The 27,334-nt window shown below is 42.1% G+C and overlaps 1 protein-coding gene across 2 annotated transcripts in view; it reads left to right on the top strand.

The window, feature by feature from the left end:
* RTN1 (reticulon 1) overlaps positions 1-27,334 on the top strand; it is a 215,898-nt gene that overhangs the window by 124,813 nt on the left and 63,751 nt on the right. For both annotated transcript variants that reach the window (XM_077909496.1, XM_077909497.1), the window contains exon 3: positions 2,549-3,325. In XM_077909496.1, coding sequence (XP_077765622.1) covers positions 2,549-3,325 — 777 coding nt within the window. The remainder of the gene's footprint in view (positions 1-2,548; positions 3,326-27,334) is intronic.

Below are 27,334 nucleotides of genomic sequence, written 5' to 3'. Positions count from 1 at the left end.
AGGATGGATCCCTTTCAGAGTAGTACCTTCACCTGCCCAAGATGAAATACATCATGCCCTTCCATTCCCACATCCCACAGCTGCCCGATACCATCCTTCCTCTTGTGTAAGTGAAACAAGATTCTGGAGCCTTTTCTAAATGCTCTCAGTATTTTTCAACTGGAGGTAGGGTTGCCATATAAAATACTAATATTTCACAGGACATACATACACTTAAAACATGCATAGTTTAGCATAGATTCAAATGTACTGGATATCCTGCATTTTTATTTGCCAAATCTACCAACCCTAACTAGAGGTGACTATTAGAATTACCCTTTGAGTTATAAAGTACGATGGGTAGGCCCCTTCAGACTTTCTTCGACTAAGGCAGAATTTCTTTTTTTTTTTTTTTAATTTATTTATGATAGTCACAGAGAGAGAGAGAGAGAAAGGCAGAGACACAGGCAGAGGGAGAAGCAGGCCCCATGCACCGGGAGCCCGACGTGGGACTCGATCCCGGGTCTCCAGGATCGCGCCCTGGGCCAAAGGCAGGCGCCAAACCGCTGCGCCACCCAGGGATCCCAAAGGCAGAATTTCTGAGGGTAGTTTTGAGCACATGATTAAAAAACCACTGTTCTAAAGATTTCAGCTAGTCTTCACATCAGCCAGCTCCTGCACTGGGTCCTAGAGATATGACAGTGAACAAAAAGATGTTGGCTGCCCTTTGCCCTTCTGGTGCTTTCAATCTGGGGGTGAAAGAAAGTGGAGAAGGGTGAAGATACAGATGGTAATCAAATCATCACACAAACAAATACAAAGCCACTCAGGTCTCCTAGTTGTAGAAAATGAGTGGACACTACCCAGTCTCCTGATCCATATAGCACCAGGCCATCTTGCACACGGGGCCCCTTGTAGCCCTCTGAGCCTGAGGCCTGGCCTGCTGCCTTCATGGTCAGCTAGGAATGTTGTACAAGCAGGACTTTGGTCAGACCCGTTGGGCATCCTTGTGATACCCAGGAATCATTGCAACTCCCACCTCTGGGCCTTTGCACTATTGGCTCCCTTTGTTTGGCATGTTTTTTCCTCTGATTATTGTCCTGAGCCACTCTCTTGCCTCCCTATGTGATGAATTAGGTTACTTCTCAGTGAGGTCTATCTTGACTATCCTATCTAAAATTGCAGATTCATCCCCACCTTGTTCCAACCCTCCTGATCTCTTTACCCTACTCTACTCCTTTTTTTTCACAGCACTTAACATCTTGCCTACTATAAACTTTACTCATTTACTATATATAATTATGTATTGTGTTCTCCTCCACTAGAATATAAGCAGAGATTTTGTTACCTGTTTCATTCACTAAATGTCCCAAATGCCTAGAAGAAAGCCTAACACACAGTAGGTTCTCAATAAATAATAGATGAATGAATGCTGCGTGGATAAAGGATAAAATCAATGCTGTTTTATAAAGAATTAGACAAATCTAAAATGTTTTGTCTATCGGGTTCTCCCACAATCCTAAAGCAACAAATTACCTAGCCATAGTCTGCTCCCCTTCCCCCTGCCAAATCAGTGACATCAAAGCTTTGGAGAAATGAAAAATATTTCTGGCTTTTAAAAGGGCCAGAGACCACTGTCTGGGATATTGTGAAATAAGGCCCTACTGTACGACAAGGGAAAAACCAAGCTCCCAAAAGCTGTTGTCATGGTGATCCCGGGTCATCTCATCTAAGGGAAAGAAATATCAGCAAGATTGCTGGTGAAGTTTTCAGGCCATCTGGATAAACATCAGGCAGAAGGCAGGCATTCACCCAGGGGACTGGGGGTGACTCTCAGGTTTTGTTCTTCTCAAGAGGAGGGGAAGAAAGGAAAAAGAATGATAGTGGGGTCTACCATTAGAAGCCCAGGGAGATTGTGCATTACGGTAATCTGCACAGCCTGTTCAGGAGAACTGGCAAAAACTTTCTCTTCTATTGCTCTACTTTGTTACGCTTTTCACTAAAAAAGAGTAAAGGTATTGCTTCTTATGGGGAATGTAAAGCTCAGAAGTTAGATTCTATACAAGGATCCATTGAAAGAGGGAACATGAAAGGATGAGGAGTAATGGGTGGTTTTCAGATTTGTTGATACTGGTGGGCCAAATTAGAGGGTTCTGTACATCAGATTGCCTGATGCAATCTGTGAATTTGGAAAAGTTCGCTGATAAGGGGTCAGAAATTAAAACCATGACTTCCAGAATCCTTGTCACATTGAAATAGATAAACCCACTGAGGGGCTGTTGCCAAGAAATTGCTTTGTCATTTTTAAAAGTAGCTAGGTTAAGACAGAAGGGTATGCAAAACACTGATTAATTGGGCCATAGCAGTAATTAGCCTTTTCCTTCAGGTGGCCTGCCTTTTCAGCATAGCCCTGGAAACAGACTATTTTTGTGCTAATGAGATATGTGTTTCTCGAGCAACAAGAAAACATCTCCCCTCACGGAATTTTGTTTTATTTCTTCTCTCTGTGTCCATCTGTCTGTCCGCGTGTGTGCCTCTCCGGCTCTTTTCTCCATTCGTGGGACGACAGAACCATCTGCCGCAGAATCCCAGGGGAAATGCAGCATCTCCGAGGATGAGCTGATCACTGCCATTAAAGAAGCAAAGGGCTTGTCCTACGAAACCGCCGAGAGCCCGAGGCCAGCGGGCCCGGGGCCCCAGAGGCCCGAGGCCAAGGCCCGGTCCGGGCTGCCGACGCTCCCCAGCCCCCTGGACCACGAGGCCAGCAGCGCGGAGTCCGGGGACTCGGAGATCGAGCTGGTGTCCGAGGACCCGCTGGCCGCCGAGGACGCGCTGCCCTCGGGCTACGCGACCTTCGGCCACGTGGGCGGCCCGCCGCCGTCGCCCGCCTCGCCGTCCATCCAGTACAGCATCCTGAGGGAGGAGCGCGAGGCCGAGCTGGACAGCGAGCTCATCATCGAGTCGTGCGACGCGTCCTCCGCCTCGGAGGAGAGCCCCAAGCGGGAGCAGGACTCACCCCCGATGAAGCCGGCCGCCCTGGACGCCATCCGGGAGGAGCCGGGCTCCCGGGCCGAGGAGGGCACCGCCGGCCGGGGCGGCCAGGCCGAGCCCGGCCCCCTGCCCCGGTTCCCCTCGGCCGCCCCCCAGAGCCGCCCCGAGCTGCCCTCTGGGGACGGGGACGGGGACGGGGACGGGGACGGAGCCCCAGCGCCGCCCGAGGGGCCCACTGCGCAGCGGGACCCTGCGGACCCGGAGAGTCCCAGCCAAAGCCCCGTGGCCACCAAGGGCCCCGAGCCGCCAGGTCCTGGCGTGGCACCCCCTCCGCTGTTCCTCAGTAAACAACAAGGTAGGGTGACAGCCTTCCTCCCTGGGTGCTCCGAAGTGTCGGGCAGCCTGGCGGTTCAGGCCCAGCCCTGTCGCCCTGTCCTGGCGGGTCCAAGAGATGGCCAGAGACCGGGGGGACGATGGAGAGGAGAGGTCGGCAAGGATCAGATTCACAGCTGGGACTTGGTGGCAGAGCCACGTGCGCCAGGTGGCCCCGCTGGCTTAGCAGAGGCCCCGTGCCCAGTAATGAGCACTCCCACATACACTCCTGGATCTCCTGAACGGGATGAATGCGTCCTTCCTTTCCCCCCAGGGTTGCATTTCCTCACCTGGGAAGGGATGCTGGCTCCCTTCCATCTTCCCACCCCTCCGTGATGGCGAGTGGCGCCATCCTCCTAGAGGCTGGAACCCACGTTAGCACCCATGCACTTTCGCCAGCCCCGCAGGTTCTTTAGTGGGCCCGGGGATCTCAGCACCTTCCTGTCTCTTACCCAAGGAGCGGGGATTTGGACCTTGATGCGGTCCAGTTGTTTTGGTGTCCTGGCTAGTCAAGAAGGACAAGGACCAAAGTTAATTCCAGAATTCTTCTTGTTCTTCGGCAAGATCTAAGTTAATTTTTAAAGTCACTTATCATTTAGGAATGATTGCAATTTGGCCATTGTATTTCTCCCACAAGGAACCTTGAGATGAAGTCTTTAAATGCAGGAGAAATGGAAGTTCTTATTTTTATCTTACAGACACTGTACGTGAATAATGTGTAGCATTCTTCTTTCCAGATCATCTACCATATACCTGACTGCACCTGTATTACCGACTTCAGGAAAGGAATCAGAGTTAGTGAATAAATTAGGCCCTGTGCAGCCTAGTCCATGGGCTGTGTTGAGTGAAGGGAGGAAATGTCTCTCCAGTTCCGGGGTGCAGAACACCCAGGTAGAACTTTCGTCAAATGCTCTACCACTGAGCTATACCCCCCAGGTAGAACTTTATAACAAACCCTCCAAGCACAACTTTATTCAAATTCCCCTCCCACCCACCTCCTCTGCTTATTTGCTTCTTCCAAGGTATTTTGCCTTTGGGGATAAATTATTTCAAGGGTATGCCCTCCTTCCTGTGTATATGCTAATAACTTCAGTGATATTGGTAGCAATTAAAGTGTTTCATATAAAAATAGTGGGCAGATCTTTCCCATTGTAGATCAGAAGCTAGCTTCTAAATTCTTTAACACATTGGAACTGGGGCGGGGCCAGGGGAAACTGAGAGGGATGTGATAAAAAGATAACCCTGCTGTGCATGGTGGCTGGTGGCTTAGACATGTGGCATCATGTAGGGTCCAATAGAATTGACTGTTGATTTCCCAAATAACTCTTCCCTGAGAGTTTAACGTGTATTTAGTGTGTGCAACAGTGAGGATATTTGATGACAGATTTAAAGTGGGAATGTATGTTTGTTAAGGTGAAGATTAAAACCAATTTTGGATTCCTTTGCTACCACTCTGACTGTGATGGGGAAGGACCCTACAAAATGCGGGGAGCCCCGGAAAATAGTATGAGCACAAACAACCTTCCATCCCTTTGGGACCTGAAGCCATGGAGCTTGCTTGAGTCCTGCTGAGCACAAGTTCATATCACTGTACTTGAATGGACATGTGTTTCCATTTTATCCTATAATGTCCCTGAAACGGTCGTCATGTGTGCAGTGCCGTTTAAATATGTTTATTCTCAAAAGCAAATACATGGGAAGGCTAATAAGGAGAAAACAGAATTGTGCAGGCCCATTTCTCTCCCCAGTAAATCTGAGAGACAAGTCTGACAGCTGGAACTGACAGAGTGACCAGCCGTCTGATAAAGGGCAAAGGCCACGGAAAACTGCAGCTGTGAATACAAAGGCTTCAGAGCATCTCTTGCAGCCAATTCTGGTGTCATTCTCACCCCTGCGTGAGTTGTCCCATATGGCTTGGACCCTCTGCTGCCAAGTTGAGACAGTGGAGAGGAGTGAGTGGCAGTCTTTTCAAACGATTCAGGGATGCCAAGGTGAATAACCTCTGCTCTCTGCACTGAGGGGTCCTTTGAATTCTAGTCTCCCGACGAAACTGACTGCTCAGCTGCATTATCTACAAAGGAGTCTAAAAGGCCGTTCTGGGACAGCCAAACACCAGAGGTCTTGGGAGGATGACTCAGTGCTGCCAGCATGTAATTTGAGCTCCGAGGTTCCTTCTGGTCTCACCTGCTCCGTCTCAGCAGGTGAGAGGATCAGTGCTGCCCAGCCTCCCCGAGGCTGTTCTTCATCACTGTCATTGGGCAGTTGGATTGTGCTCGTGTCAAGCAGGACTCTGTCAGCAGTGAAGTCAGGTTGGTTGCCCGCTCTTGCCCACGGAAGCTGCTGGCAGTATAAATGCGTTTAAGTTCAAGTATTCACAGTGTGCTTATCTCCCTGGTTTTGGAGCCATGCTGCTGATGCTAAGCTAAGTTGAGAAAGGTCCAGACTTATTTAGAATAAGGTCTGGCAAATATCTGAAGGCGTTGTAGTATATACTGTCGAGGAGCTTCAGGGTTTGCTGGTGTGCATGGCCTCATGAGGTCTATTTTTGGAGTTTTTCTGCCTTTCAGAGGCTCTGGTGCTGTTGCACTGGAGACATGTCATGTTCCAGTTTCCCTCCTCTGTGCTCTCCGGAACCCTCACTGCCCTGTAATTCTGCTCCCCGACACCTTCCAGGAAGGCCTCTTAAGAGTATCAGACTCTGAGAGCATAGCTAAGTTCTCACTGCTGCAAGGTTAGCCTGGACTGCCCGGAACATCCAAGTGAAAAGACGAGAAAGAGATTCTCAATAAAACACTGACACGCAGTGTGACTCATTGGGATGGCTGCGTGGAATTTATTTTACCCAACCTGCTTAATTGCAGGACTTTTTTCAATCAACATGTTCCTTGGGGTTCATCTTCTGGAGAACACTTTTTGGGAAACAGTGGTCTCTTCCTACTCATGTCTACTCCCTACATTCAGATTTCTTTACTTTGCAACTCGAAAATATTGGACCAGTCATGTGGGTCTTATGTGGGAGCCTATTAGATCTCACTGCATCCCAGACAAATAGAGTCAGAATCTGCACTCTAACAAGTGATTCCTATGCCTGGCAAAGCCTGAGAAGCAGTGTTTTAGACGATGGCAGTCAGCTTTCACATTCTTACCTGTAACCGTCCTGAGAAGGGTCACCAGTGCCACCTTCTTGCCCCTAAAATGGCCTCTTTTTAGTCTCATTTTTCTTGTCCTCTCTGGTAATTTAAGATCATAGCTCTGGCCAGTTAAAACATCAGTGAGAAAGTAGTGTATGTTTAGAATAATAAATATAAACCGAACAAAATGGTGCCAAATAAAAGCTACAGTTCCCCTACTCCACCCTCCTGATCTAATTCTCAGAGATACCCACAGCCTTTTGTTTTGGTTTTATTGTTCTGGTTCCTTTCAGAAATTTTCTCTAAGTGTTCAGATACATAACTTGTGATGGCACAAGTGAGATCACATGAACAGGCTGCTTCGTAACTTGCTTCCACTGACGGTAAAATCAGGGACAATGTCCACTCACATGAACACTGTTATCTCCTTCTTAGAACTGTTTCCACCCTTATCTTCCTGGTGTTACTCCTTCCTGCTCTACTCCTCACTCTCTGACCTCTTATCCAATCTTTTTTTGTTACCTTCCTTCCAGTTCCTCCCTCTTGCTTCTGAGTTCTGTCCCTGTCTTTCTTTGTCCCTTCTTTCTTTGCTGTCACCCACACAGGTTTTAAGCTACTGCCTTATGTGTAGCACCTCCCAAATCTCTGGCTTTGCAGAATTCTCCTGAGCTCCAAGCCCATTTTCCCACTGTTATTGGACATCCCATAGACCCTCCAAATGCAATTTGTTGATGCTACTTGTCAAAATCTGCTCCTTTCCTTCCTTTGTGCCCTTCCTGAGCCAATGACGAGATAGCATTTGGGCTTCACTTTGACATGAATTCAAATCAAGTCTGGATCTAAATAAAACCTCACTAGCTTGAGACAAGGTTAAAAGTACAACATGAATGTAAACATTTGGTGGAAGTCTTGTGGCAGTGTTTGGTCATAAAATTATCATCCAAATGATTCAGAATTTTTAAAAATATTTTATGTATTTGAGAGAGAGAACACAAGTGGCCAGGGAGGAGTGGAGAGGGGTAGAGGGAGGAGAAGCAGGCTCCCTGCTGAGCAGGGAGCCCAATGTGAGGCTTGATCTTGGGACCCTGGGATCATGACCTGAGCCAAAGGCAGATGCTTAACAGACTGAGCCACCCAGGCACCCCCAGAATGTTCTTAACATTTGAAATATTATTAAAATAAAAATACAAAATGTGAAAATTCTCTTTGTGGGACTCTCAAGAATGCATCCGGTGACACCAGTCTGATAAATGTTGGTTTAAGCCAGTGGCCCCCAAAGTATTGCCAGAGCATCAGGTTCCTCAGAACTTCCTGGAGTCCTGATTAAAAATGCAGGTTCCCACTCTGCTCCTGCACCAGAACTGCAGAATCAGAGTGCATCAGGGCACAGACCTGTACTTATAATAAGCGTGCTAGAGAGAATTTTGGTTGTAAGCAGATGAGCTGGGCAGCCCAGACCTGTAATAAAAAACCACCTTGGTGAACATGCCCTAGGCATGTCATTTTTTAATTAGGGAGACTGAGGGGGCACTCAGCTGTTTCCATCCCTTCCTGTGCCCTGGGAAGCGGGTCTCTGTATCTTCCCTTTGTGGCTCAGCCCCTTGCAGCAGGGAAAAGCTTATGTCCTCCTTGGGGGAATGATTTGCAGGAAGGCTACCAGATGGAGGTCTTCTAAATAGACCTAGCATTTATGATGTTTATTACTGCTTCTCATTACTATGCCAGGTATTACTTCTGTCCTAAAACATTTGAAGGGAACCAAAATAAGTGTGACCCATGTACTTTTCTTCCTATAATTCTAAAAACTAGTCATCCTCTTTTTGTCCCATATTTATTTGCTTTCATGAGACTGAATTCATAAATCAGGCTGTAAAGATTCTTGGAAGGTCTCTATCTTTCACAGTGCAGATTTCAGAATCAGCCTAAGGACTAAGGCCCCTTCCACTGTAGCTGCTGCCCTCGAGCCAGCTTTCAAGAAGATGGACCAGGAACTGCTGGGTAGAGCTTGGCTTCTGTGAGGACATATGCAATGTATGACTTAGGTGGAGACATTGAGTCTTCCATCTTAGACTATTCGAAACGATTAAGCTACTTTTTGTGAGACTTTGCCCATTGACAGAAGGTGCTCTCCTGACCTAGGCATCCCAAATGAGGTTGCCAGTAAGCAGCTCAACCTCATTGGCTTTTCCTTCTGAGGTAGTTACAAAGTTAGCATTGTCTGGAAGATTAATCAATGTTTTTTGAATGGTGACTTGAAAACACTGGGGAGGTTTTCTTCTCAGGTTTAATTAGAATTGCTTCAAATCTTGGTGGCCCTGAAGCTTATTATTTCTAGGCACAGATATTCTTGACATTTCAACAGGCTGTATATATAGATCTGAAATGGTTATTATACCTCTGTAATATTTCAATGTCATTTTGGGGGGACATGGTAAACCTTAAGTCTCTAGTATATTTGCCTGGGCACAGAGTGGAGCATAGATTAGCTCCTAATGTGGATTCAAGTCAACCTTGAACTTGCCTGTAGAGATAGAGTTCACAGATGGCAAACATTATGGTACCTCTAATAAATAATGACCCTACTAGATGGATCCTGATTCACTATCCAGCCCCTGTACCCCTCACATAAATCATCCTTTCTTGCTGATATAATCATGCATCTTGAAGGATATAATTCACATGCTTCTAATTCTCAGAGGCAAGACTGACTCCAGAGGATTCTCCACCCCTTTTAAATGCTAACCTCACTTTCCACTAAAGTCTGGGTGGGATACTCATAGTCTCTGCACTTCTGGATTCTATCTTTGCAACCCCACAAAATACTCTAATACAGAATGAAATAAACTTTACCTAATATTATGCCAGCCTTGCAAAAGCAAGACCTTACCGATTCATTCATCCTTCTTTTGATTCAACCAACAAGGTATACTACATGCCTGATGCTATCAATATAATGCTGACAAGGCAGACATGAATCCATCTCTCTTAGGTCTTGCATTTATAGAAACAGAGGTTTCAGTTAAAAAGAAAATCAATAGAGTGATGTGTGAGAGAGTGAGAGGGTACCTGGTGGTAGTGACACTTAGGTAGGAAAGTGAGAGAAGGAGGAAACTGTGTGGTCAGCTATGGCAAGAGATAATTAAAGAGAATTCCAAACAGTAGAAAATACAAAGGCCAGAGGCAGGAAAGTTCTGGGATCATTCTAGAAACTGAAAAAAAAAAAAAAAAAAAGTTCTGCATAGCTGGAGTATGGTAGGCAAAGGTGACAGTGACAAGAAATGGGATTGGAAGGTTAGCAGTGCCGTTTCATACCCAGACCAGGGAGCACAGTTTGGTCTTTATACCAACCATTGCAAGGAGCCATCAAAAGAGTTTTAAGCTAGGAAGAAACATGACCTGCTTTCTATTTTTTTAAGGCCACATTGGCTGCTATCAGGGGATAGTGTTGGAGGAGGACAAGTGTGGAAGCAGGAAGACTGATCAGGAAGCTAGGGCAGAAGTGCAGGCATGGGATCACAGTGACTGGGACAGGATGGTAGCAGAAGGAGAGGAGTGAATGGATTTGAAGTAGATTTTGGAGACTGATTTCATAGGACTTACTGATCCATTCGATGGGTGTTTGGGATGACTTTATTCTCAACACCTCTCAAATTATCTTTCAATTTTCAGTCACCATAATGATTACAAGTAGATGCAAAAACTTTTACAATAGGGAAAAAATACCCTAAACTTAGTGCTGTTTCACTAGTCATTGAACCCATTTTTTGTGTGTCTGCTGTTTAAAAAAAATCCATTTGAGTGATGATGGCACTGAAATATTCTCTCAATAGTTTGAGCTCTGTATCTAGTATGTTCCCATGGCCAAGCCATTGAGGGGGGTCTAATGGTCGTCAATGTGTTTAGGTGACTGTGATATTTGGTTGGCCTGAGACTGGACCTGGAATGAGGGTCAAATAGGGTACCTGTGGAGGTTAAAAAAGGCATGTGGTAGGATGGGCAGGGATTATGGACAAGCAGGTCAGTTATTTATACAGAATTAGGTACAAGTTTGGCTAGGGCCAGGAACTCACAAAAACTTCAGATAGCCTAAAGTACTGTCCTGGATATGGGTAAAAATTATACTAATAGACAAAGAAAAGCGAACAGCCTGCCAAAGAGCAGAGGTTAAAGTCAGAGAACAGGTGGAGTCTGAAGTAGGGACAAGCACACCACTGAGTCTGGTTATGTCATCTCAAAGCTACAGCTGACCATGGTCTTTGTGCTTGCTCAGTGCTTCCTGAGTCAGCGCCATTTCTATAATGATCCTTCTGGGTTTTAAATGACCTAGGTGTGAAGCAGCAGTCAGGTGAAGTATTGGTCCAGGAATTTTCTCTCTCCTTCTGGAGATTTGGGTCAGTTGGTAGGAAGAGAGGATTAGGTGCTGTGGGGAACTGTTTGGCTTTTCTCAGCAGGGTTCCTTAGTGTTGTTGTTGGACGATTTATATCAGAAGCTCTTTGTTAGAATACAAATTCCTAGGCTCACCCCACAATCTCCTAGGGAGGGGCTGAGGAATCCCAGTGAATCCTAGGTACACCAGAATTCAAGAATTACTGTTTGAGGCACTGTGTTGAGGTTGAATTTTCAGAACATTCAGGGTAATCTTTGGCAATTTTTGGCTTGCCTTTCGTTTCCTTTCCATTCCATTCCTTTCATTTCCATTCCATTCCATTCCATTCCATTCCATTCCATTCATTTTTTTCCTCTGAAAGTTGGCTTTTCTGTTTGGGATTAGGTATTGGTTTTATTTATTTTTTTATTTTATTTTTAAAGATCTTATTTATTTATTCATGAGAGACGCAGAGAGAGAGAGAGAGAAAGAGGCAGAGACACAGGCAGAGGGAGAAGCAGGCTCCATGGAAGGAGCCCAACGTGGGACTTGATCCCAGGTCTCCAGGATCACACTCCGGGCTGCAGGCGGCGCTAAACCGCTGGGCCACCAGGGCTGCCCATGTGAGGGCTTTAGAATGAAATGTATACTGTTAACTCTCAGACTTCCACCTCCTCATGGGAGAAATAGAGGGCAGATGTCAATCTTGCCAGTCCACTCTGGAGGATGCTCCTAACAGCTCCCCACCTCACAGAGCCTCCAGAACAAAGACCCCAGAAAAACATGATGGGAACACAGATGGCTAAGCATTCACATTCATAGTAGTTTAGGGCCTCCTGAGTCAGGAGAGTCCTCCAGGTGGCCTCTGTTTACAGCTTGGAAAAAATCATAGGAAGAGAGAAAGGGCTTGAGGGTGGGGTTGTACCAGGCACAAGTGAGGAGCTACAAGCTTGATCTTACACAAGATAAAAGATTTCACTGCCACTAGTAAATAATTCAGTTGAAAGCCACAGATTCTAGTAAATACAACATTCTGGCTTACGTCTTCTCTTCTGGCAGTTACCTTATTTTCTTACAACTCTTGGCTGAGCAGTGAAATCATGGGGGATTTTTCTACACACAAATCACTTGCAAAAGCAGATGATATGTTCCCAAACTAATTCTTTTACTTCCAAGCTCACTTTTTTTAACCTCCCCCTAATATCTCAAGATTTGATTCTGCATCTAAAAGTACAGAAGAAATTTTGTAAGGCAGAAAAGTGGTTTTCCTATTGATTATCTAAACTCAGTGTTAATGTCTGTTGCCATCCAGTGGTTGTGATGAAAATATCCAACCTTTACTTTTTAACCTCATCTCAAACCACCAGATTTGATATTTACAGATCTCTTGGGTTATGATGTAAGAAAATATATCTTTAAATGATTTTACAGTGTCCACTGAATAGCTAAATGGCCGGACCATTTTGTGGTGATTGATCAGTTAAATCATCATCCATATTTTCCTTGGAACAAGCACAAGGACAGAGTTTCAAAAAATATTCTCCAATGGGCAACTTAGTTTTTGCCAGAATTAATTTTAAGCTATAGCATTTGGCCTGTGCCAAACAATAAAATATAATACCATGTAGAATTTGTGAACCATGCCTACTAATTGGAGTTTTTGGATCAATGCCCTCATTTTAAATTGGAGTCAAAGACTGATGCATCGCAGTTGTTTCAGGTGATATTTCAGGGTTAGAAGAACTAGGATTTGAAATAAGATCTGACTCTTATGCAGAGCCCTTTTCCAACTAAATTGATTTCCAAATAGTTGGCTTGTTTATAAAAAAAATCTAAAAGTTCTCTATGTCAGGTTACTTTAGAATTTGAAGGTATAAGGTTTACTATAGTTAATGTATATTGATATAAATAGGACTTTCATCATAGTACACCATATGCGCAGTTAGGTCAAGTGTTAGCATTGTCAGTTAGCTGGAAATTTAGTCCAGTTACTTGGAAAGGTTTTAGTTTTTCTTTAATTTTAGGTTAGTCAACAGATAGTAAATCAACTTTACATAAAAAGTCATAGTTTTGGGGATCCCTGGGTGGCGCAGCGGTTTGGCGCTTGCCTTTGGCCCAGGGCGCAATCCTGGAGACCCAGGATCAAGTCCCACGTCGGGCTCCCGGTGCATGGAGGCTGCTTCTCCCTCTGCCTATGTCTCTGCCTCTCTCTCTCTCTCTCTCTCTCTGTGACTATCATAAATAAAAAATAAATAAATAAAAATAAAAGAAAGAAATCTCATTTTAAAAAAGTCATAGTTTTATCCAATGTTGGAAATAAATAAAATCACAAGTAATTTGATTCTAGATAATTTTGGTACAGGTAAAATGGCCTCATTGTCAATATACCTTTTATTTTCTTTCTTTTTCTTCTATCAGGGGTCCACATTTTTAGGCTTTTTTTTTTTTTGTTTCTCTGAACAGAATCTTGAAATTTGGGGTAGATTTCATATGTTTTGCAAGGATGTGCTCTAATTCCAAAGCCAAAAATCTTGGCTTTGACTTTGATTTCTAAAGCCATTTCATGGTTTCCATTCTCATTCCTGTGGACACCACACCTTTCCCTCAGATCCCATTTATATGGCTAAAAATGTAAGAGGATTCCTTGTTTGAGAAGTGTCTGAGCCAAACCCTAGAGGCTGAGGGCAAAGTCCTAGTGAGGAGACGCTTTTTGGAATTCAGCCTTACTGTTCATCTGTCACATCTGGATTGATAGGCCTCTAGGATGAGATACAGATCATTTACTTGAATTGTAAGTTTTATCTCTCCATCTGTATATAATGTTTGCTCTTCCAATTTATATGATGCCTATTTTGTAACAGGTAAAGATAAGATAAACTTTCTACCAAGTTGATACTTTCATTTCCATAGTATAGAGTTATTTCTGGCAAGTGGCTGCTCAGTTAAGCCCCAGATTTCTCAGACCTCCTTGCATCTAGGTGAAGCTGTGAGCCTGATTCTTATCAATAGAACATGAGTGGAAGTGAGTTGGGCCCCATATGAGGCAATGTTGAAGACACAGTTGTGTGCTGTCCTCCTTCAAGGCTCTACATCTAGGAGATGACAAAGAGAAAAGAACTAGGTCCCCTAGGAAAGCTGCTTTCCTAGTAATAAACACCATGTTGGTCTATTAAGTTAGCTCAAAATAAATTTCTCCCGTGTTAAACCACTGAAATTTTGGGGTTGTTATGTCCCATAATTGCATGATTTTGTCTTGCTTCTCCTCTACACCCTTTTACTTTGTACTCTGCTTTGCTGATGCCAATCAGTCCCACTGCTAGAATTACTGTTGCATTATTCTGAACCTACTAGAAAAAGACAATCCTGTCCTCAAGACATTGTATTGCTACTTAATGAAATATTGTCATAAAAACTGAACAGATCTTTGATAACCACAGGCTGAGTAGCTGGTGCCCTCTGGAGTTGTGCAAAATAAGAAGTAGCCCTTGTGGTGACCATTAGGATTAACAGAGCAGAAGCATATGAAGTTTTTGTGAGATAGACTGCTGGGAGAACTAGAAAAAAATCCCTCTGTCTAAGGCTATCCCAGGCAAAATTGGAAAATAGGCACAGTATCTTGGAGTCCTCTGCCTCCCACCACTCTTTATCCCTCACCTCAACATTGTCCCTCAGCTGTTTGAGGCTCCCAGTGCTCTTCAGCATTTTTGGCTTCCCTTTCAGAACACATGTTCCCTGTATCCTGTATCCTTGAAGTCCTTCATTTCTTAGGGTGTACCATACAGGCTTAATTTGATAAACCAATTCTTTTTCATGTAATAGTGAACTAGTGTATGATTCCTCCTATGCAACAGATCTCCAGAATGAGCCACCTTAAGGTAAGGCTAATCACTGTTTTAGGGAGTTGTTTCCTTAGTCCAAGACTCCATTCTCAGCAGCATGTGTTCTGAAATGCAAACATATTAGAATCTGGTTGAAACCAGAATGCCCTTTCTAAACTTACACTGGACATGTACCAGGGAAACTCCATCCTAATGTGGAGATCAGTTCATTGTTGCCTGCTATAGAATTAGAGCAAGAAGAATGGGTAGCTTCATTGGAAATTTCCATCTCACTTTTGTGACCTGTGAACTGTTCTCTAAGGATTGGGATCCTCAACCAGAATCAGAGCAGAATCCTTGAGCCATGCCTGAGGTCCTTCCCTCTCTAGTGGTCCCTTGTCTAGATTCCCCTTCTTTGGATTCTATATGATTTTAATTGTGTATCTTTCTCTTCACTGGGACAGGGATGCAGGGGCCAGCTGGGTTTGGATCCTAGTTCCACCACTACTACTAACTGTGTAATTTTGAGCAAGTTAAACTGTCTGCACTTCATTTTTTTCATCTGTTCAAAGAGGAGAACTGTACCTGCATGCAGGATTCCTGTGAGGATTAATTGAAATCATTTAGGTTAAGTAATTACTCTCTTGTTTTATTCCTATTTAAATATTTATGTTAATAATAATTATACAATGAGAAGGGACTTTGGAAGAGTCTAGCCCAGTTACTGACTTAATGCAGGAATTCTTTCTGCAACATCTTTCATAACATTTTAATTAATAAATTTATAGGCTTTCTTCTTATGTCATAGTTTGATTGGCTGCTTTCCAGTGATTTATAGGAAGTTGACTTGATCTCACTAATAAGCTCCTTCCCAAGCATATTGTGGGACAGGTTGTTTCTGGGAAGGCTTCCTAAAGCCAGCTGGCCCAATTTATCTTCTTCTGTTGAGTGTTGGTTTTCTACCTCAAATATATAGGCCTCACCCTAAACATCCAGAGTATAATCTTTGAGTGTAATGTCCATACATCAGAATTTTTTAGAATTCCCTAGGGTGTTCTAAAATGTCTGTGCAAGGTTTGCAGCCACTGAGTTAACCCCAACTGTGGCATATGGCGACTGAATCTTAAGCCCCATTTGTTATTTCTCCCCAGGATCCAGCATTTTGTGGTTTTTTTACTTTCAGGCCATACTAGAGTACAAACCCCCAAGTCTCAGTGGCTTAGCTCAACAGATATTTATTTCTAGCTTAAGCAAAATCTGATGCTAGTTGATGGGGACTCTTCTTTGTCCAATTACAAAAGCATCCAAGTTCCTTCTTGCCTATGCCACTGAATATCAGCATACGGTTTCCCAGGTTGCCATGCCAGGAGAAGAGAAAGCGGGAGAGACATGCTAGTTCTTCATAGCCTCCTCCTAGAAATGACACATGCCACTTTTTGCCTATGGTCCATTGGCCAGAATTAGTAACATGACTCTCTGCTGATGCATGGAGCACACTAGAAATTCGATGAGTCCTTATCAAAGACCTCTTGCACAATTATCTCTTGTTTTAGAACTTCACAGAATGTATCATAACCCACTATATTATATGTGCATTTGTTTATTTGTTTATTGCTTGTCTCTACCATGTAGATTTTAAGTTCTTGAATATCACACACTTTGATTTGCTGCTGTGTCTCCAGTGCCAGGAAGCAGGGACACAATAAACATTTGATAAATAAATGCATAGTGACTCTGGACATGTAGGTGAAGACACTGAAGTATATTAGGGGACTTTGTTGTATGTCAGTGTGCTTTATAGCTGTGCTCTTTTCCAAGAGCTCATTTAAATGTTATTGAGTCCAGTGAAAGGTTAAAGAATAATAGGCCAATTAAGAGGAGAATATTGTGTGTGGATCCCCGACTGTTACTCATGAAGAGCATTTACCTCTTGTCTGTGCACTCCTGGAGTGATCATCCCAGGAAAGGACAAATGGAGTCAGCAGAGAAAGACGCTTTTCTGAGGTTCAGCTGACATAGCCAATAATAGAGTTGAGTTGACAAAGCAGAAGATGACATCACTGGAGGCCTGTGTTCAGCCTTTCTTTGCTGAGCCTATGGAATTTGTACAAGTCCAGTCTATTGAAACTTTATAGCCCTTATAAAATGGAAAAACTTTCTGCAGTGAATGCTTCTTGTTATTTGGAACACAGCAGAACCCAATTTAAAACAAGACTTGCTATTAAGGTTGATATGGAGACAGGCAGTATTACATAGTGACTAAGGGCATGAGCTCTGGAATAGACATACGTGAGTTTGAACCTTGATCCACCAGTTGCTGACCTAAAATTTCCCAAGCCTCTTCTGTAAAATAATAATTCCTACTCCTTAGAATTGTAATGAGATTTAAATTGAATTCATTAAATAATGTTTTAAGGGGCTTAGTTTACTGGAAGACCTGGCACATTGTAAACAGCAGCAATTATTATCACATATGGTTGAATAATGTTTTCTGTACCAGATAAGGCTGTGTACACCCAGGTTATAGTCAGTGATGGCAGTTGCCAAGGATACGAGAAAATGGAAGGCAGCAGAGGTGGGCTCTCCGCAGTGGATCAGCCCCCTAGCCTTGGAGACTGGCAGTATGGCAAGCCTCTACAGCACAGCAGTGGCAGCCTGGCCATGCACCTGAGCTCCATCAGCAGCCCATCTTCCTTCTGTGCACTGAGCATTATTACTGTTCCCCGGGATGGGGAGGATCTGAGTGGGCTGCTTCATTACCGTCGATGCTCACCTGTCATAGTCCATCTCAGGGACATTCTTGCCCCTCGTCGACATTTAGCTGAAGCCCCCAACACTGGTCCTCTCAAGCAAGAATAATGGATTTCTCCCAACACAGGAGAATGACCAGCAGCTTTAGCAGAACCATTAAGGCTACTTTCCTTTAAAGGGAACTGAATTCATGGCAAGCTTAGAATTTTACATTCTTCTTTCTCATTTCCTCCCAAAGTGTAACTCTACACATAAAGAAGGTTCAGCCTTATGATTTATTTTTACGGAAAACTACCTTTTGAATAATCAGATTCTTTAGGAATATTTGAAACAATATTTGGGGGAGAGGTTTAGCTATATTCTTACAATGATAAATGTGGACTAACCTCTTTAAAATGGATAAACGTATCCTTGAGGATTTGATTCTTACGTAAAATGCTTCCAATGACTGCCATGTCTCTCGAAAAGCTCTTCCATTTTTGTTATATGCATTCAGTCATTCTAAGTGGGAAGGAAGCTTTGGTGTGCTTCCAATTCCAGGCAGTGTCATCTGTGCGGTTCCATACAGGCAGGCAGACTGGCACAGGGCAGGGGGCAGGGTTTACGGAGAATTTCTTCCTCCATTTATGGAGGTTTCTTGTAATATCTTGCTTGTTTAGTGCATTTTTCTTCATCTTCTTTTTCCATCATTTAAAAAAATATTTATTTGTTTGTCTGAGAGAGAGAATGCATACACATGCATGAGCAGGAGGAGGGGTATAGAGAGAGAATCTCAAGCAGACTACTCCTGAGTATGGAGCCCATGTGGGGCTCTATCCCACAATCCTGAGAAAATGACCTGAGTCAAAACCAAAAGTCAGATGTTCAGCCAACTGAGCCACTCAGGCACCCCTCCACCAATTTTCATACTTTCAAAAATAACTATGCATCAATTAACTCCAAAAATCCATACAGACTCTTTCATAGGCACTGGCGAAGACTTGTCATCCATAAACTAGTCTATATTTTAATTATCCTTTAAAGAAGACAAGGTTATGGTCGACTCTTCACACATTTAACTTTTATCTATGATTTGAAAAATGAATACTCATGGTTCTTTTTTAAGATATTTAAAATAAATTAGTATAGAAAGTTGCCTACAGATTGGAGAAAATACTATTATGCACATATAGATCACATATAGATCAACAAAATTTATAAGTCATTACCGTTTTTTTTTTTTTCAGATTTGTTTCATTGACTTCTGAGGGGAGCATTTTAAAATTAAGTCACAGCCATCAAGTTATTTTATCCCTAAATGCTTTAGAGTATATCTCTAAAAATAGGAACATTTACTTATGTGACTACGGTATCATTATTACATCTAATAAAACATACCTCCCATCATCTAATGTTCAGTTCATATTCAGATTCCCTCAAGAATCCTCTAATTTTTTTCAGTTGGTCACTTTTTTTAAGATTTTATTTTTTTATATTTTTAAGTAATCTCTATACCCAATGTGGGGCTCAAACCCAAGACCCTGAGATCAAGAGTCACACACTCTATCAACTGAGCCAGCCAGGCGCCCCTTCACTTGGTCACTTTTAATTAGCCAATGAGCAAATATCTCTCAGCTTTTATTTTTCCACTACACTGACTGTAATAAGAGCATGGAACAGTGAAAAGTTCCTTTGATTTATATATTGTATGATGATCAGATGTATTTCCTTTTTTCCCAATATTTTATTATAAAAATTTTCAAACATACAGAATAGTTAAAAGAGTTCTTCAGTGCACCACTGTGTACATGGTTCTATTTTTAATTCTTTTTCTGACTTGCTGAGCTGACTAGGACTGGATAGTCTCCATACCTCAGATTCAGTAAGAAAATGAATGTTCTATGACTTCTTTTTAGGTGGAAGCCTTAAATAATAGCGGCAAAGCAGATAGATAGTGTACTTATTACTTTGCATAGTTTATAAATCTTGAGAGTATCTTCTTCAACTAGGGTAGCTCATGCCAGCCTATAAATATTATTAAGCCTGACTTTCAGCTGACAGAAATTTTCTGGGATATCCCCGGAGAGCCAGGTGTGGTTAAGTGAGAAAATGACAAGCCACCCTAATACTGAAGCAATTGGAATAGGCAGTGTGTTTACACCTTATGCAATGTCAGTTGTATTTCAACATTACCCAAAAATATCGTGCAAAGGTACTTGGAAAAGAGAAAAACAAATCTGGTTTCTAAAGTGTCTGTCTGAGGGTTGCTGCTGTTGCTATGGAGATCGGAGAAGCAGATTTTCATGGCTTTACCACGCTGAGCTTGTTTTTGAACAGATTCATGAGACTGTGGGCTTTTCTCTCTCTCTCTCTCTCTCCTATTCTGGGTGGTTTTGTTAGACGTAACCTTGCCTGAATAATATTAACATATTGCTTGTGTGAAAGCACTTAGATGCTAATGCTTAGAGTTGTTTTTAGCAAAATGATTTAACAGTACAGGATTCATTTTTCATTTGAATGTTTTAAAATAGACTGACTCCCCTAATCAGCATTAACATAGAGCTCAGCTTGGAGCATAAGGAAATGTTAGTTTAATATTTTAGTGCCATCTGCTGTAAGTTTCATGGCATTCGACCCCATCTGCTTTATTTGCTGCAATCCCCCCCAGCCCACCGCCCGCCGCTGCTGTTTTAGAATTAATAGAACGCAGCAAATCTCTTTCCAAACCTTTTATACTGATTGGCCCTGTTTCTTCCTACTGGTCACTGGATGAGGCTTTTGTTAGAAAAACATATCCCCTTGGCTCTAGGTGTCAATTTCCTGAAGACTCCTGCTTCAGCTGAGTGGATGTGCGCATGCGTGCATGTGATAGTTGTCAAGCAGTTAACACATTCCTAGACCTCTGTTTACCTGAAACAAACGCCTGACTCTTCTAGAGTGGACATTTGTAAATTCAGGAACATCGTTAAATAAATAATTATGAAAAATCTACTACATGCCAAAATCTTCCCTAGGCATGGTGGGTGGTGGGGAGAATGGAGAACAGAGGGGATACCCTGCTTCCATGGAATTCCGTTTCAGAGGAGACTAACAGTACACTAGAAAACACACGTGGTGGTAGGCGCTGTGAACTAAAAACTAAAACAGGCAAAGCTATTTTAAATAGGATGGTTAAAGATGGATGATGGGATTAAAATATTGCAACGGACATCGCCAATGTATTACGATTGCTAACAAGGACAACAGATGTATCCTCCAACCCTGTGCCTTGAAGCTCTTGTTAGACAGAAATGCATTGTTAGTTATCTTTCAACACTAACCAGCAACATTACACAGATGAAGAACAAGTCTAATCTTTGAAGCCGTCGGTTCTGCTGTTGGGCAGACCTTGGATTTGACTCAGTTTGACAGTTCTTTAATTCAGCACATGGTTTTAGCTTCTGTATGTGTCTAGGTCTTTGCTGGGTTCCATGGGGGAGCACCAGAGGATTTTAAGTCAGAGCCTGCTCTCCAGGAGTTGCTTTCCACTGAGTACTTTGCCAGCCTTCAACCCACCCAGGGGATAGAATAAATGCAAATGGAGCATTTAAATAAAAATGCCAGGTACTGTTGCAATTAACTCTCACTAAAAAATGCTACCGGTCTTAAGTGCAATCATGTTGGATTTCAGAAAAGGGAGAAGTATTAAAACCAGTGCATTTCCCTTTACTTACCCCCTTTATTTTTTTTTTAATTTTTATTTATTTATGATAGTCATCAGAGAGAGAGAGAGAGGCAGAGACACAGGCAGAGGGAGAAGCAGGCTCCATGCACCGGGAGCCTGATGTGGGATTCGATCCCGGGTCTCCAGGATTGCGCCCTGGGCCAAAGGCAGGCGCCAAACCGCTGCGCCACCCAGGGATCCCTACTTACCCCCTTTAAATGTCAGTTTGAGCTAAACATTGAGCCCCATGGAAATTACTAATATTTCTGTAATTAGAAAAAAAGGAGATTCTGAGGAAATTCGAACCATGAGCAACCCATTTGGATTTTTCTGTATGTGCGTGCACTCACTAGGGCACATGCTCATTCATTCATTCATTCATTCAAGAATCAAGTCTCAGTCATCCACTGTATTTGAGTGACTAGGCTGTGACTGAGGAAAGTAGGATGAATAATGCCCACAGGCATTTGTAGGGACAAGAATATAGACAATTAGTGCAATAAAGTGTGATAGGAGCAATGAAGGCATATTTGTCCTAGCCCTGTGTGTGTTATTGATTTATGCTGCATTGGCTGAGATGCTATGTGAGTGTTCTGACCTTTCTGTGCCTATTTCCCCATTTCTTAAAGAAATCTAGGGCAGAGGGAAGTATTAGCAGAATAATGATTCCTACCCCTTTCTTACCTTAAGGAGGAAGGTTGAATTGTCCCAAAGTGGTGAGAATATTTGTTTTGGCTTACTGGGAAATAAGCCACATAAAGAGAATCATTGTTTTAATAGCTGGAGTAGCATTATCAGATGCTATAGAGATAGCACACCAGTGGGAGAGAAGCAAATGGTAAGATTATATTATCTCCCTGTTTTCCTATTTGTACAATGTACATGGAGTTACTGGATGACTTAAGAGACTCATTAGTCCTCAGTACTGTTAAGTGTCAGTGCTCACCTCAGTAGAGGCTGATTGCAGGGTAGCAGCAGATTGAGGAGAGTGGGTACTGTCCTCTCTCCTGTGCCCTGTGGTTGGGAGCCTGGGGTAGCTGTGTGGAAGGCAAGAGTAAAATTGAGTTTGGGAATAGGAAGAGGCTGTTAAATATGTTATTTATTTCCTACTCTCTGGAGTGCTTTTAAAGTGGTTTTTCTGGGCATAAAGAAGAGATTTAAGCCCACCATATTATTACCCTTGCTGTATATAAAATTCCTACCCAATTGAGTACCACTCTTCAAAGCCCGGAAAATATCTGTTGGGCTAACTAAAAGCCGTAGTTAGCTTTTTGCTGAGTGTTTATATTGATGATCCAACCCTCTGATTACCCACTTCTCTTTTCCCCCAATCCAATATGCTTGGCTGGCATCGACATGATACTTTTATGCTCTCTGGCACAGCCTTTGTGAGAGATGGATTTCCCTTCTCATCACAGTGTTGGGGAAGATCAGTGGTGGCGGCAGCAGCAAGTCAAACTCAGACCAACAAGGATTCCCCCCAGATGCTTTCCCTGACATTTCTATATCTTGACTCCTCTCTCTCAGTAGCTGGCAGTTTGATTTATTTCTCTGAATGGCTTCACTTCTGTACTGTCTGTGCAGGACAATGCTGAATTCAAAAAAAGAAAAACTTAGCCGGCACTTCATTCTATGGCAGGGGTACCTTGTCAAAGCAAACAAGGACTAGCGTGTACACTCTAGTGATTCCCTAGCCTTGGAACTCTGAAAGCTGACTCTTTAGGTGCCAGCGATTTTCAAAGCTCTGACTATTTCTGTTTCTCCTTTTCCCGATGGCAGACCATATTGTACTCACTGCTCTTTCATTCCATCCTCACAAAGACATAAGGAGTAATTTGTTGAGAGGGAACATCGTTAAATATTGGATGGGATTTCTGAGCAATGCTAAATAATCGTCTAAGTAGATCTTTGAAGCTGACAGAGATTTGACTATTTTGAGGGCCTTCCTAAAGGGATTGGAATTCAGGGTTTCTTATGCTGGGCCCCTGCTATGGTCTGAATATTTGCATCCTCCAAATTCATATGTTGAAATCCTACCCCCCAAAGATGCTGATATTAAGAGGTAGGGCCTTTGAGAGTGACTGGGTGGCTCAATTGTTTAAGTGTCTGCCCTTGGCTCCCATCATGATCCCAGGGTCCTGGGATTGAGTCCCATGTAGGGCTCCCTGTTCAGCAGGGAGCCTGCTCCTCCCTCTCCTGCTCCCCCTGCTTATGCTTGCTCTCTCTGTCAAATAAATAAGAAAAAAAAAAAAGAGGTAGGGCCTTTGGAACATGCTTAAGAAAACATTGTCTAATCCAAGATCACAAGAGGTTCACTCCTGTTTTTTTTTTTCTAAGAGTTTTATAGGTTTAGCTCTTATACTTAGGTCTTTGGTCCATTTTGAGTTAATTTATATTTAATGTGAGATAGGAGTTCAACTTTATTCTTTAGTGTGTACGTGGATATCTAGTTGTCCTGGAATCAAATCTTTTTTTTTTTTTTTTTTTTTTGAGAGAGAGAGAGAGATTGAGAGTGAGTGGAGATGGGAGTGGGGGGCAGGTGGTAGAGGGAGAGAGAGAGAATCTTAAGCAGGCTCCATGATCAGCATGGAGCCCGACAGGACTCGATCTCACGACCCTGAGATCATGACCTGAGCTGAAACCAAGAGTGGGACATTTAACCGTCTGAGCCACCCAGGTGCGCCCTGAATCATTTGTTAAAAAGACTATTTATTTCCCATCAAAGTGCCTTGTCATCTCAGAAAACAATTGACTAAATGTAAAAATTGATTTCTAGACTCTGAGTTCTATTCCATTAATCTGTATGTCTAGCCTTATGCTAGTACCATATTTTTGTGATCAGTGCAACTCTATAGTAAGTGAAATCTGGAAGTATAAGTCCTCTAAACTTGTTCTTCTTTTTCAATATTGTTTTGGCTATTCTGGGTCCCTTGTACTTCCATATGAATTCTAGAATCAACTTCTGTCTTACAGAAATTGATAGGGATTGCTTAGACTTTGATAGAGCTCCATGGTTAGGGATTGCAATGAATCTATAGTTTGTGGAGTATTGCCATCTTAATGATGTTAAATTTTCCAATTCATGAACATGTCATATCTTTCTATATATTTAGGTCATATTTCATTTATTTCAACAATGTTTTGTAATGATCTTTATACAAGTCTTGCACTTCTTTTATTTGATTTATTCTTAATTACTTTATTCTTTTTGATGCTATCATACCACTACCTTTTTTTAAAAAATACAAGCTTATTGGAACACAGCCACACACTCATTTGCTTATATATTGTCTTTGGCTTTTGTGCTGCAAGGCTAGAGTTGAATAGTTGAAGCTGAGACTATATAAAGCCTAAAATATTTACTACTTGGCCCTTCACAGAAAAAGTTTGCTAATCAAATAATTTGTTCCTAGGAAATACTGATTGTTTTCTTTTCTTCCCTCAGATGAGTTTTGGACTTAGTGAGATCTGAGTTCAAATGCTGGGCCATTACTTTTTCTATTTCATCTTTCTGATATTCTGTTTCTCTTCCTTGAAATATTAGTATCCTTTTCTTATGAGGGAAGAAAGTGACTTGCTAATGTCATATGTAAAAGCCAGTGTTAAGAACTGGGCCCAGAACTTGGCCCACGATTCCAGAACTTCTACCTTTTTGTCCATTTTCATTTCCATGGTTTAGAAGTTAAACTTCTACCTGGGAGATGTAATTTAAATACATCTGGGTGTACTTAAATGGATGCCTGAATGGCTTAATTGGTTAAGTATCTGCCTTTGGCTCAGGTCATGATTCCAGAGTCCTGGGAGTGAGTCCTGTGTCAGGCTTCTCACTCAGCAGGAAGCCTGCTTCTCCCTCTCCCTCCGCCTGCTGCTTCCCCTGCTTATGCTCTCTCTCTCTGTGTGTCAAATAAATAAATAAAATCATAGATAAATAAATAAATGTTGCCCCTTCCCTAGTTCCCACATTAAATTCTTAATATCAGCTTGCTAGATGTGCCTTTATTACTTATTTATACCATTTGCTTCTTTTCCATAAAAATTGAAGGGTAGAAAACTATGCTGGTTACTCAGTATTAGGTGATATTGAAACAAATTTTGTTTTGTTTGCTGTCCCCTTAAGGAAAAGATGTTACCTCTATTTCTTGTAATGGTGTTCTGGTTTGGCTCTAAACATTTACGTTAAATGTAATGAAATGGAAAACATAGAGGTTTCAGCCACCAAAAGCACATCTCCTGCAGTATCTATTTTGTTGGTATAGTTGACAACAGACTTCCAGCTGGAACAGGTTCAAATGGGCTTCCACTTATTCCTTTTTTATTTTTTTGAATCTATTCCAAAAGAATGTTGACTGTACTAAAACAGATTAAGATATTATTCAGCAACTTCAGTTGTACACATAAAATCCAGACTTCTAGCCACAACTAAAAGTTTCAACAGACTTCGAGTATAACCCTATGGTTATCTGGGATGCAAACCTTAAATCTAATGCTTACAGAAAGACAGAGGCCTTACTCAGGCACAATATTTTTTTTAGCTTGATTCTTAACGCCTTGCAAAACATTAGCTATTATAACCTATTAATAAAATGGCAGGATATTATGACTACTCATTCTTTCTAGTGAGACATAATATTAGAAATTATCAAGTGTGGAGATCATTTTTGTTTAACCTGACTGATCAACGAGTTCAGAATCAGAGAATTTCCAGGTTGGAAGGAATCATTTTACAAAAGACCTTATGAACATTCTCAGTGACAGGAACTCTGCTTCCAAACTGACTTTCCATCCTTGGTCACTTCTGAAATTTATCTCATATTGATGCTACTTATCCACTAATCCTATTGTATCATGTAGGGCCATAAAATGAAAAGTTAACTGTCATACTAACCATGCATTTTTGCTTTTCTGGAGTCCATATTTCATTTCCTATCACCCAACACAGATTGGTTTCAAGTCCATGTACCATTTATCCTCTTTTGTACACCCTCTAGTCCCTCCAAATCCCTTTTCTGAGATGTCCAAGAAGAACATCTTTCTGAGGAATGTGTGTACTGGTTAGTGTATTCCACAGCAATACCATGGCTTCTCCCTCACTGTGGATACCCAATTCCTACCAATCCAACCTATGGACACATTACCTGTTTGGCACTTACATCACATTGTTGACTTGTGTTGAGTTTATGTCATCCAATATTCTTAAGATTGTATTTATATGTGCTAGCAATAAGCTATATTTCCTATATCTCATATTATTATGGTTGGCACTTTGGAAGGAAGTACTAAACCTTGCATTTTATCTCTGGTAAACTTAATCTTGTCAGGTTAACGCCATTTTCCTAGCCTGCCAAGATTTGAGAGAATTCTGTCTCTCAGTACATTTGCTATCTCTGCCGAGTTTTGCATTATTTGTAGGCATGATTGCTTGCTCTTTACATATCATTGATGGAAGGCTTGAGAGCCCAAATCCTGTGATTGACTATTAGAAACTTCTCTCTGCATTTAAATTTAATTCCATAAACATTTAGTGAGCATGTACTTGGTGAGGAACTATGGTCAGAGTTGGGAATTCAATGGCAAACAAGATAAGATGGTAATCTCAAGCAAATCACTAGTCTATATAGAGAGGAAGACATAAAAAAAATAAACATGGTATACAATGAGGAGTACAATAACAAAGATGTGAACAAGGAACACAGAGGAGAGGTCAGTAATTACCTGACGAGGATAATGATGTGTACCAAGACAAGGTGATATTTGAGCCAAGTGTTAAAAGAGGAGGAGGTACTTGTGAGAGGAGAGGAAAGGCTTATTGTCATTCATTAATCACCATTTATTCATAGGAAAACAAAATGTTATTTTCCTGTGAGTTCTTCCATTGAGGAGCAAGTAGATCAAATAATGTTAGCCCACCTAACCTAGACGCCAGAGTATCCAGGGGTTACTTCACAATGATAACAGCAATCACATGCCATCAGAATAGAAAATTCCATTTAAAAATTGTCTAGATCATGTGTTTTCTTGTTTGTTTTTTTTTTTTTTTTTTTTTTTTTGCCTTTTGAGGGTAGTTAGGAAACTCTTCCTGATGTTCCTTAAATTTAGGTTCTAGGAGCCAAGAATAGGAAATCCTGAAAAATTGTTTCTTGATAGCTAATCTTTCTTGGCCCAAATTTCTCCTTTGTGACAGATTCAACCATCTTGGAGGAACAACTCTTACCCAGAGTAGATCCTCCAATAGTTAGTTTATAG

The sequence above is a fragment of the Canis aureus genome, chromosome 9, assembly GCF_053574225.1.
Source record: "Canis aureus isolate CA01 chromosome 9, VMU_Caureus_v.1.0, whole genome shotgun sequence".
NCBI classification, from domain to species: Eukaryota; Metazoa; Chordata; class Mammalia; order Carnivora; family Canidae; genus Canis; species Canis aureus.
This window is presented reverse-complemented; position numbering and strand designations above follow the sequence as displayed.